The 12,500-nt window shown below is 39.6% G+C and overlaps 2 protein-coding genes and 1 long non-coding RNA gene across 3 annotated transcripts in view; 1 reads left to right on the plus strand and 2 right to left on the minus strand.

Annotated features, from left to right (window-relative positions):
• Nucleotides 1-1,716, minus strand: part of LOC144056511 (immunoglobulin-like and fibronectin type III domain-containing protein 1) — a 15,456-nt gene extending 13,740 nt beyond the window's left edge. Inside the window, exon 1 of the mRNA XM_077573406.1 lies at nt 1,706-1,716. The gene's annotated coding sequence lies outside the window, so the exon portion shown is untranslated. The remainder of the gene's footprint in view (nt 1-1,705) is intronic.
• Nucleotides 1-12,500, plus strand: part of LOC144056132 (uncharacterized) — a 127,545-nt gene that overhangs the window by 31,984 nt on the left and 83,061 nt on the right. The window lies entirely within an intron of this gene.
• Nucleotides 7,170-12,500, minus strand: part of igfn1.3 (immunoglobulin like and fibronectin type III domain containing 1, tandem duplicate 3) — an 11,683-nt gene continuing 6,352 nt past the window's right edge. The window contains exons 15-24 of the mRNA XM_077573407.1: nt 12,259-12,500; nt 10,973-11,269; nt 10,729-10,908; nt 10,397-10,525; nt 10,005-10,313; nt 9,822-9,907; nt 9,548-9,740; nt 9,160-9,456; nt 7,284-7,610; nt 7,170-7,201 (exon numbers count right to left, since the gene is read on the minus strand). The exon at nt 12,259-12,500 is cut by the window's right edge and continues 52 nt beyond it. Coding sequence (XP_077429533.1) covers nt 7,170-7,201; nt 7,284-7,610; nt 9,160-9,456; nt 9,548-9,740; nt 9,822-9,907; nt 10,005-10,313; nt 10,397-10,525; nt 10,729-10,908; nt 10,973-11,269; nt 12,259-12,500 — 2,092 coding nt within the window. The remainder of the gene's footprint in view (nt 7,202-7,283; nt 7,611-9,159; nt 9,457-9,547; nt 9,741-9,821; nt 9,908-10,004; nt 10,314-10,396; nt 10,526-10,728; nt 10,909-10,972; nt 11,270-12,258) is intronic.

The following is a 12,500-nucleotide window of genomic DNA, read 5'->3' on the forward strand; positions in this document are numbered from 1 at the left end:
AAGTAAGAGGTGTCATTAATCGGCCGTTAAAAAAAATGAGTGACGTTAAAGGAACTTCAAATTAGCGCACTAAAAAGACACTGACTTACATTTAAATGAGTTGCTGCAAGCTATAGTACAGTTACATTACACATATTTTGCCACATGAGGCTTATCCTGTAGTTCAAGGTGAACACACGCGCTGACTCACAGTTTATACTATCTTTAAACCACATGCTAGCACCCTTTTGGAATGCTATTTTTAGCCTAATGTCATATGACGTTCCATTATTTAAAAATATCTTTCTGACATAATTACCTGGGCACGCGTGTCAAATAACAGCAAAGGTGTAATCATTTCATATGACACTATAAGCATCCCAAAGCCTTATCACACTGCAATCGACATCTGGCGTGAGATGAGAAAACCGATAGTCACATGATAGGTCACATGCCCAATAAAAGGGAGAGCGTTTCACTGCGGTAACTTCTTAATGGGCTTGTAAATAACTGTCGACATGAACAGACGCTTCTAATATGGCACCCTTTTTTGCATGTTTAGTCACCTCAAAGAAATAGATCGGCCTACTGTATCCCAAAGCCTGCAAAATAAACATTTTTGGGAGGGGGAAAGTGCTCAAAAAGAAGAAATTTGACTACATTTTTGTTGGAGGATTGAAGGCATTTTTATTTTGATGGTGAAAACGCATAATGCAAAATCAAAATTCAAACTAAACATAATCTCATATTCAAACAAACATTATTTAAGATCAAGTAAAAATGTAATTAATACAAAAATGAGGATGAGATAAAACAGAGGAAAAGTTTGAGTGCACCGTGATTTACTAAGTACCAGTTCCTTTTTTAACCTCAAGAAGCGTCTGGACTTGGTATTTAAAGGTGCACTCATGGGAGTTAAGAGCATCTATAACTTATTTTTTTGTGTACTCGGCTTGACACATCACAAAAGTGCCTTCATGGCTTTTATGTGGCCCGGCGATGCATGTTGCGGTTAACGGCAGCTGAGCGTAGACGCCAAGAGAGCGTCATAAAAGTGGCTAAAAGGAAGATGTCGCTAAGGTCAAGTTCAAACAGCTCGGCGCTATGTAGGGAGTCGCTGCGCAACAGCTGGCAGAGGCCGTTTTGCTAATTTTGCTTTATTACTGCAATATGATTTTGCCATTTTATGCACCATGAGATATTTTTTAGGATATACTGTATGGAATTTGAATAGTGTTGCATTTTACTATGAAACATGACAAGTCATTGCTTGAAATACAATATATATTGCTTGGATTTTTATAATGCGTAATTTAATGCGTCCGTAATTTAAATGGCTAATTTTGTGATGAAATACTTTACAAAATGTCTCATCTTCTACTGATGTGCAGTTCTCACTCAAATGAACTCAAATTTTAATGATATGTGTAATAACTAAATTAGCGTAACCCCCCCCCCCCCCCCCCCCATGCAATCTTGTTCTGTTCAAGCATAATTCAATCTTTGTGAAATTGGTTATTATAACATTTAGATTTGTTTGAAAATGTTGATTAAAATCAGATTTTTTTTTTTTAATTAATTTTTTTTTTAGGACACCCTCTATTGTCTTTCGAGCATAAAAGAACCAATTCCACCCATTGAGGAAATCAGCTTAAGGATCAGTCGTGTTGAAGAGCCCCCCCCCCATATTATTGAAAAGCTCCTCATGACTGGATGATGAACTTACCTCAGCGCTTCTGTGGTCCTCCCGAATGTTTCCCAAGTCTGGGTCTTGCCTCCCTCCTCCACAAGCTATTAAGTCCTTTAGAGGAATGTGCAGCAAGTGACTCTGCAGTTAAGCACCCACCTTGTCGGACGTGGTCACCGCCAAAAAAGGCGATCACTTTTTTTGTTTTTGACCTAAATCGCCACCTCTGACAAAAAGGGGAGGAGGGAAGAAGACCTCACGGCGGGTGACGATGACCGCACTCTTCTCCCAGCAGAAGTGTGAACTTCTTAAGGAGATGCAGTTGCACTTGGTTATGTTTGTCAGCCAGAGTAATTGTATTATATCACACTGATGCACTTTTCCGGCAACCTTTGACTTGATTTCGCTGTATTTAAGTCATCCTAGTAATTATTTTTTATGTAAGTTGTATTGTAGTGTAGAGGTGACCCTTAAAGTACGACCTAATCAATTAGAAATTCTACTTGATTTTTACTGGAGTTGAGATGTAAGCTTTAAGCACCGCCTAATGAATTTGACTTTAAACAGTAAACATAGGGGATTTTACGCAGATCGGATCAGCAGGTATTTTCCATTTTATGTCATAATTGTCATAATTTAACAATCAATCCGCAAAATAAAGAAAACACAATCTTGTTCAATCTAGGGATGTTTTGTGCTATCCTTGTTAATAATTCAAACTTTCCCAGCAAATATTTTTCCCCAACTGTTGTTCAATAATTTTGGGAATTTATTTGTTTTTGTTTTTTTTGTCAGATTTTTTTCGCCCTATTTTCTATGTATTGGATGTTTACCAGTTATTTAAAAAAAAAAAAATTGGGGGGTTTACTTGTTACAATTCATCCCAATGCATTTCAATGTGCGTCAATTATGGGAATTTTATCTATGAGCCGGACTGGTCCCAATTCCTCGCAAAAAGCAGGGGTTGACTGTACAGTAAATATACTGTATAATATTGTTTAAATATTGGTACATCTTTTTTTTCTAACTGGTAGGATTAGCTGCAAAATCCCGATCGTGTGAAACGTAAAATTTATTAATGGAGTCATTTTTAAGTTTGGTGTTTGTGTTACATACATAAAGAAACTGAAGAAGATGTAATTTTTACATCAATAAAATGTAAAAAAAAATATATTTAAGGGAATGTGATCATTTATAAAGCAGGGCTTGAATGACAATGGTTTTGTAAAAAAAAAAAAAAATAAATAAATTTTTTTTATGTTTTTGTATTTTAAATCAAAACAACTCATCATTAATGTAAACTTGATTAAGGCACATCACACTTAGTTCTTTGACCAATCGTTAGCAGATTTTGTTATATTGAATACTCTTTCTTTAAAACGTGAAGAACTGTAACACTGGGACATGTGATCACATGTCTTCCTATCCATAGCAACAACAAAGTGATTCAGTGGGAAATTAATAGTTGACTGTTGATGGAGCGCATGACAGCTAATTTGGTAACAGTGTGACTGCCTGGCACCAGCCCCTCACTGCCTCAGAAATATCCCTTGACAATGGCATGTCCCGCGAGTGACATAAACGCGACCAATCACGTAAAAGGTGCTTAGTTGGTTTGTACCAACGTGGCGCCACAACATGAACGTAAACAGACGAAACCGTCAGGTCAGAATGGCTCCAATTTCTGTCCAGTTACTGAATTGAGACATGATTACGGGTTGTTGTAAAACATATCGTAATCAATATGAATTAAAACAAGACATCTTGTTTTTGTCCTCTCTTTTGTTTGTTTGTTTCAGATTGTTGGAATTTCACATGTATGCGTGAGATAAAAAGCTCAAACTAACAAATGAGAAGTTCTTGTTATTGCTTATTACATGTGGACTTGATCAATCAAATAATCTGTAGGCTATTTATTAAGGTAATGTATGACGAGTTTAAAACACCAAAGTGTTTTAGGATCAATGTTTGTGGTGCATTTATGGTTTTAAAAGCAACAGGTATCTCAAAATATTTTTTTTGATAGGGCATGAGATTTTTGGCCAAGGCAGTAGGGTTGGAACGAACAATTATTTTAATAGTCGGTTATATTTTATTTTTATTATATATTTATGTTTTTGTTTTTTCAGATACAAATTGATTACGATTCAGTTACTGGTTTGGTGCGTTACTTGTCAGAAATTGGACGAAAACAAATATTGCTCATTTAAAAGCAGATGTTTGCAAATGTCTTATTTTGATTAAACATAATTCAATGAAAAATAATCAGCTACTAATACTTTCATGAGGACCACAGAAATCAGAGAAATGAGAGGTTGTAATTCAGCAGATTTGAACAAGTTTAAGTTAAATAAGGACTGTAGATGATTAATCGATCATCAAAATAATTGATAATCGTTTAATTGAGATTAATCAATTATTTTTTTCAACCTCAAAGGCTCAGTCCATATCCCCTGCGTGTAGTGGAGGTTTACTGTATTCCATAATTCTCCCCCCTCGTGCATTTTGTGAATAGTGGCAACAAGTGCGGTATGGTTGGACAATGATGAATGTGCTCTGCATCTGTTGTAACCCCCAAGAGTATTTCCTTACATGTTCCAAGTCATTCATGCTACTCATGGGGACTGTGACTGCTGGCACGCAGCCACAGCCCAGTTATTGGGGCCTTAGCAATAACACAGCTATGTCCCGCGAGAGCACGATTGTGTATTTCAAGCCGTTGTAATAAAAGCCCACGCATGACACGGGCACATGCTTGTAGATATGATCATCCATTTGAGTCATTTCATTCTCATTTTGCCCTGAGAATGACACGGGGAGCTGTGACTTTTGTCAGGCATGATGAGCCGATCTGAGGGAGGTGTTCAGTGCGTGGGGTCGCCTAAGTCGGGCTCCTCATATTGTGCTATGCAAAACTGTGACGAAAACAGATAAAGTTACACAACCCAATGCAGCATGGCCTACAGAAACACTATTCGATGAGGAACTGCATCATTTCATAATGATAACAATAATTATATTTTATGTAGTGCCATTCAAGGGGCTCGATGCTAAAAAATATATAAAAGAAAGAAAAATATTCAAAAAAAAAATTACAACAAAAATAATTTGGGGAAAAAAAAGACATGCAAATACACACATTTTAGGAAACACATTAAAACAATGCAAAAACAAAATAGTAAGAGATCATCTTCAGACAGAAAACATTTAAAAAAAATTGTTAGAAACGATGTTTGATGTAAAATAAATAAATAAAATAGAAAAATATTAGAACCCCCCCAAAAAAAGTATTAATAAGACATATTATTTTTAGAAAACATTAAACAAACTTATGACAAAAATACTAGAAAACAATACATCAATGTGAAAAATAAACATTTATCTGTTGTTTTCCAATATTACCACACTTAAATATATATATTTTTTGTAGTCGCTGAACTAGCCAACCAACAACCAAATGTAATTTGTGAAGTCTATTTTACCCTATTCCTTCAAGGATTATTTCCTAATCTATCTAAAATTGCATTAATATTCGCTTATTTAATTAATTCCAAGAAGATTATTGTTTCGTCATCCCCCCCAAACATACCTTACTCTATCGTCCAACATTGTTTTTCGACTACAAACGTACGTGTGATGTAATATCCGGTCAAAACGTACGACGTGTATCAGGTCTTGTCAGCGGTTATTCGCAAAACTTGTTTCCATAGCCAAAATTCGCATTTTCGATACACTTCAAAATCCACCCCCTCTCATGCTGCATTCACACCAAAACCGAGGGCAGGGGTTTTGGCGGCGCGTTTGCATTGTAGTCAATGCACTTTGCGCGGACCGGAACGTAAATGCGTGGGGCGGCGTGGAGGATGCGTTTGGAGCGCTGGGACGCAGCGCAGCGAAACCCGCACATTCGTGCCGAAAGTTGAACAATTTGAACTTTTTGCGCATTTCGCCTCGCGGTAGCCAATCAGCTTCGAGTATGTGTCACACACAGCGTTCTGTCTGTTTCACCCCGAGCGCAACAACACGGTCAGCCGGGACCGAATGGTGAGCAAGGAAGTAGCATACAAGTGCTAATAAGTGTAGTTACTTGCTGTTGAACTGCACCGAGGTAGCTGCAGTGTTTATCATCCAGGCCAAATCTATTTAGCGCAACTGCCGGCCGCCCGATTGCCACTAAAAAAGCAGAAGTGCTATCACGTACCTCAAAAACCTCTCTCTACTGGAGAAAATAGTGCCCCAGCTGTATAGTTCCAGGAAAGAAGTAGTAATCAGCGATGCTCTCTTTTTGTTGACTCGCTTAAGTGCTCTCCGGTCGTCAAGGGACACGCCGCCTCTCCGGTATGCGCGAATGCATGAATGAGAGGAAATCGTTCCAAAAAAACTCTAGGCGGTGAAGCGCTAGTGAAGGAAGCGTTCCAGATCGCCGTTTCGGTTTTGGTGTGAATGTGAACTTTGTGGGCGAATTTTGGGCCCTTTTCGAATTTCTGTCATTTCAATTCAGTTTTATTTTAGCATTTCTTGAAAATACCTGAAACCCCACTACTCGCTTGCATCAGATAGACCATTCCATTTCAAATGAGCTAGTTTTATCAAGACAAGACATGTTCCAACAATATGTGTAAAGTCTCTATAATTCTTATTGTATATACAGGGATGTGATTTTTCCGCTAATTCGCGGAATTCCGCTTTTTTTATCTCCCCCCCCAAAAAAAAAAAAATCCGATTTTTTTTTTTATTTTTTATTTTTAGTAGTTCACTGTGTATGCACATGACTCCGACAGATAACATCTTCTGCTATAACAAAGACACTTGTGGTATGCTCTAATATGATTTACTTTTCATTTGGTCATGATACAATTATTTGTTCATGAAATTTGAACTCTTCAACATTATTTATGTGTTAACTTAGTAATCACATTAGTTAGATATGATGATATTCTCAGTGATAGTTTTTAAAAGCAAAGGCAGTCCAATGTTTTTGAATGTGACTGATTTTGAGTTGACTAAAACTGCCATTTTATATGGGATAGTTCAATATACATTGAAAATTTATGCTGTTGTTTTGTCTATTTCTTTGTCATGTGAGTGCATTGAAAGTACTTAAAAACACGGAAAACCCATGAGCTCCGGGGGGCTTTGCCCCGCGTGTCCCCCCACCAGGGCACTGCCCTGGACCTAGCTGGGTGCCAGCGGCCCCCAGACCCCCGGCTAAATTTTCAGATAATTTCACTTTGGTCAAATCACATCCCTGAAAGGCACATCACAGGCATGTTATTAAGGCAACTAAGAAAAATGCAAACTATGTCTCGTTTGGGTTCCTGGTATTGTAACCTGGAAAGTACAAACTTTGTGGATGCAGTCGGTAGAACTCCTCAAATATTTCAGTTCTTCTGCCACAGTTAGTTGATCTGTCTGATTTATTTATTAATATAATCCCAATGTGCAGAAATCATGGCGCCACTATACTTGATTTGTTTTGCTCGTCTTAAAGGGACGTGTTTCTTCAGTCGAGCAGGGTCATGTCACCGTCCTTATCTGATGAGTGAAAAACAAGCCATGCTTAAAATGTTTACTCTCAAATAATAACCTTCACGATGTCAAGAATTTCATATTTCACCTTTGACAACAAGTTTGGTGGAACATTCCACTCTGCCTAGTGCGTTTTCTGCCATGACCATGTACTCCCCGCTGTCCTTGGGCCCCACTTTGAGTATGGTCATGGAGCAGACCCCACACGTGTTGGTGATGTAGTAGTTGCTGTTGGTGTTGATGCTGATGTTATTCCTGTACCAAGTAACGTAGGGTTTGGGGGTTCCAGTCACGGCACAGCTCATATAGCACTCGTAGCTCTCTGGAGTGTTGCGCATTTTGAGCGGAACTGAAAAAGCGGGAGCTGCCTCAAAGCTGCAGTCCTTTGAGGCTGGGAGATTCAAAGAAAATGTTCCTGGATAGAAGAAAATAGTTCTAGATAATGGATGCTATTACAGTCATTTATAGCTTTAGAATATTTGGGCCCATTTTCCGCCTGATCCACCCTCCCCATCTCCCTACTTCCGTCCAAGTCAGCAAAGGCATGATTTGCTGATGCCTCTAAAGATTACGCTGACAGATTATCATGACGACTGTTAAGGGTGACTTTTGCCCTTTGAAAGCAATCAGGGCCAAAAGTCTAATTGCTGAACTTGTTCATTGTTGGCAATTAAACATTGTGTTGCGTGGGGTCGGATTCTGTGATTGCCACGTGGAAGTGAGCAGACATAAAAAAAAAAAAAAAAGCCACTGGCAACAGCACAAAGACCAATGTGATTTGTTACTCAAAAACATAAACACAACACTTTTGTATTTGTCCCAATTTTTTTTAGATTAACTCAAAGATCTAGAACTGCTTCCGCATACGCAATATCAACATTTCTGGCAAACATTGTTCACAAACCAGTCTAAATCTATGATAGTGAGAACTTCTCCTTTGCCGAGATAATCCATCCCACCTCCAAAAATGGTAGCAAAAACTAAAATGTTGCGTTTATTATTTTGTTGAGTATACAGACGCTCCCCAACTTACGAACGAGTTACGTTCCGAGCGATCGTTCGTAAGGTGAATTTGTTCGTAAGTTGCTTCAGTGCTATATTTTGTATTATAATTGATGTTTAAAGAGAATACGTACAGTACTGTACTACGTATGTTAGAGAGAGAGAGCGAGAGACACACACAGTATGTACATGTACGTAATAAGATAAATAAAATGAAGTTTAACTTACTTTTGGAAGATGTACTCGATGCTTAAGGATTTGATGGAGGAGGAGGAGGAGGAAGAGGAGGATTTTGTATCATGAGAGGTTCTTCGTCGTCGCTGGAATGGGCTTCAAAAGTTACTTCCTCCTCCGTAACTTCAATGTAGGAAGAAGTTGAGGGTCGCGGAGAAGAAGATGAGGGTTGATGAGTATCTTCCTTGGAGGATTTATTAGAAACTGGCCGAAAGAAGCGATCTAACGACGATTGCACAGTTTTCTTCTTTTTTTCATCATAAATGATGCGGTAGCACTGTATGGCATCATTCAATTGATTTGCAACCTTTGTGCAACGTTCAATATTTGGGTCTTGCTGCTCGAAGAGTGCGATGGCTTTATCTATGAGCGACAGGCGTTTCTTCTTCTTCCTCCTCCTCGACACGTTGCTGAGCCTCCAATGCTGGGTGAGCTCTCACAGCGCCAAGCGTCGGTATTAGCGGCGGAAAGAAGCACTACAGTACTCGGAAAAAGGTGCGCAATAAAAAATCTAACTTACAGCATCTCTTTCCGAACATTTTTTGACATGCGCGCATGCGCGCAGACATGTTCGTATGTACCGTTGTTCGTAACTCGAATGTTCGTAAGTAGGGGAGCGTCTGTACTGTGTATAATGTGTCCTCCAAGTGTTGAAGAGTTAAGCAGTAAGATGTGGACCCAAAACATGTGCTGCTACTACTAGGCTGTCACATGTCCCTACGACCTACCTTTCTCTCGCTTCACTTCCCAGTTTGGTGACTCAGACGGTTTAGAAGTTCCCATGTCGTTCTTGGCATAGACACGGAACTTGTACTGCCTTCCTGGCAAAATATTGATGGTAGTGAACTTGTTGTTGAAAAGATGATCTGCCACCGTGTGCCAACTGCGCTTGACTGTGTCACGCTTGGTGATCATGTAGTGTAGCCTGTCGTCTTTTTTCTCATCCGGTGAGGCGGTCCAAGCGATCGTCACTGTTCCAGACACATTTTCTTCCAACTCCACTGGGCCTGGAGGCTTAGGGTCATCTAGGAAAAATAATCACCGTTAAGCCACACACAAAAACACAAACTATGGAGTTCTCATGCTGTGGATAACAATTGGTTCCACCGATTCTACCTGTGACTCTTATCTCAACAGTGCATGACTCCTGTCCAACGATGTTCTTTAAGATTAGGGTGTAGATCCCGGTGTCTTGACGCTCGGACGATGGGATCAATAACTGTGATGAAGTGTCAGTATTGCTGACTGTCACATTCTTGGGAAGAGGCAGACCATCCTTGAGCCATGTAATTGTCGGCAATGGAGAAGCCTTCCAAAAGTACGAGACGGAGGTTTAAGAAATCAGTCATAATTTAAATGATTCGCTCATTTCTTTTGGTGCATACTAAACCTGGAAGTTATAGTTGATCCTTGCGGAATTGCCAGCTCTCGTTACCATAAAGTTCTTCATTCTTTTGTCAGTAAAATGAGGTTTCACTGTAATGGAATGAGAAGACAGTAGGACAATGGGTCCAAAAAGTACAGCATAAATGCATGAAATTGTGATGACAATTTAAAAAGTCCCCTCACTCACCTGGGGGAGGCATTGCAATGATGTAGTTGTCTAACTCTTGGGGTTCACCGTCTCCACCCTCGTTGGTGGCTACCACTCGTACCCAGTACATGGCCATCGACTTTAGACCCATGATAGTGAAGGAGTTCGTAATGATAGCGCTTGAGTTACAACGATTCCATTCTGGGTTTTCCGCTGGCCTGATCTCTACGAAATATCCTTTGGCCTCATCCTGGACCCCTTCTTTTTTCTTCGGTTTGGTCCAGGTCAGAGATAAGGTGCTGTATGTAGAATCAGTCACCTTCAGGGCTATTACTTTTCCAGGGGGCTCTAAAAGTGCCAAAATACATCTTCAAGTACTGAGCAGTACACTTAATCTGTATGAATATTTTAGACTCTGTGATGTTCCTTACTCTTTGGATCCTGTGCAAAAACAAACTCAGATGACGCGCTTGGCTCTCCAGCACCAGAAATGTTGATCGCTGAAACGCGGAACTCATACTCGATGCCTTCAACAACATCTTTCACAGCATAGTTTTTCCCTGGTAATACACAAGACAGCTCAAACATACATACTTTACACATGGTTCTGCGTTTTGACACTCCCGACATCGGGTGTTTCGAGATTACGAACCAAGCACAATGAACTAGTTTGATATACTACTGTGTCTTCCGACTTATGTACAAATTTGATAGCATAGCCACCGCAGGAATGGAACTCTGTATATATTGTCCAGAATTTTACCTTTGATGAGCTCATCCGGAGGGTTGACGAGGCCCCAGAGGTTACTGCCGTTCTTTCGTTTCTCCACATTATATCCCAAAATGGTGGTACCCCCCGTATTTGAAGGGGCAGACCATGCAAGGTTGATACAGTCTTTAAAAGCACTTAAAATTTTCAGGCCGGTAGGAGGTCCAGGGTATGCTACAATAAGGACATTTGTGAGTCAAAACCAAACAGATTCAGTTGTACTTTTGCGGTAACTCACCCTTGGTCCCAGCTTGAATGTCATTGGTTTCCATCATTTCACTGATGCCTTGATCATTCTCAGCTCTGATGTGGTAGCAGTACTTTCTTCCGTGATCCACATCAGAGTCCCTGTATTTGGCCTCTGGGCCCGTTTTTCCCAACTTCTTCCTGCTGTTTCGGCCGATTTGTTGGCGTTCCAGGATGTAATTTGTTATTGGGGAGCCTCCGTTGTCTTTGGGGGGCCTCCATTTAAACTCAATACCGTTTGCAGAACTTTCAATTATGCCTACGGGGCCTAAGGGCGGTGTTGGCTTGTCTGAGGTCAAACGAAAGAAAGAACACTCTCAATCAGATGGAACACAATGAAAAGCCAGTTTCATCAAAAGTACATACAGAATAGTGCTGCTGTAAAGAAAGTATTGGTCCCCTTCCTGAATTCTGATTTTTTTTTTCTCATCTTTCTCACACTTAAACATTTTTGGATGACCAACCAATTTGGATATTTCACAAGGACAACTGAAGAAAATGCAATCATGATTTTATAGCTTTAAAAAATAAAATAATAATACTAAAAAATAAAAATCTGTCTGGTGCCTATGTAAAAAATTTATTGCCCAACTTTGTTAAATCCTGACTTAACTGTGATTGGCCACACTTTTTGGAAAGATGGAAAGATGTCTTATTAAATAGTATCTGAATAGAATAGAATAGAATAGAATAGAAACACATCACACCATGATCCAAGGAGATTCCGGAACAAAGGGGAAACAAAGTGAGTAAAACCTGTGAGTTTGGAAAAAGTCATAAACTCATTTCCCAAGTGTTGCGACTCCAGCAAACTATGGTCAGAGACCTTATCACAAATGGAAAAATGTGGGAACAGTGTTCCCAGGAGTTGTATGCCAACCCAAACTATTCGAGGAGTGTAACAATGACTCATCAAAGAGGTCACAAAAGAACCCAGAATGACATTCCAATGAACTGTGGCCTCACATTGCCTCATCTGAGAGTAGTATTCTATGACTTAACCATAAAGACAGTGAACAACACTGACCTGCATGGGAGAGGGAAAAGAAAAAGAAGTCATGATTTAACAAAAATGTGCAATTATTTTTTGGGCAAGGGCCAGATGTTTAACCACCCCATTTAATGAATACAATTATTTTAGAGAAACTCCATTTTGTATTTTCTGTGGTTATCTTTAACGGGCTTGATCAGCCGAAATATTCATGCGTGATAAATATGCAATAAAAAAATAATAATCAGAAATCACGGTGTGTATTATTTCCACAGTGCTGTACATACCGAGAACAATGAGTTCAGTGACTGCCTCGGTTGTACCGAATTCGTTTTTAATCTTTATTTTTATTTCCCCTGAGGTTTTGCGGTTGCACTTCAACAGCGTTAGGCGAGTGTGCGTGGAGGACTTCTCAATTCTTGTGCGAGTGTCCTCCAACAGCTCTTCGCCTTCGTTGTACCACTGGATTTTCATTGGCTCCCGGCCAACAAAGGCCAGCTCGAAGGTTGTGTCTTTTCCATTGTTTACG

Source organism: Vanacampus margaritifer, chromosome 8 (assembly GCF_051991255.1).
Source record: "Vanacampus margaritifer isolate UIUO_Vmar chromosome 8, RoL_Vmar_1.0, whole genome shotgun sequence".
NCBI lineage: Eukaryota > Metazoa > Chordata > Actinopteri > Syngnathiformes > Syngnathidae > Vanacampus > Vanacampus margaritifer.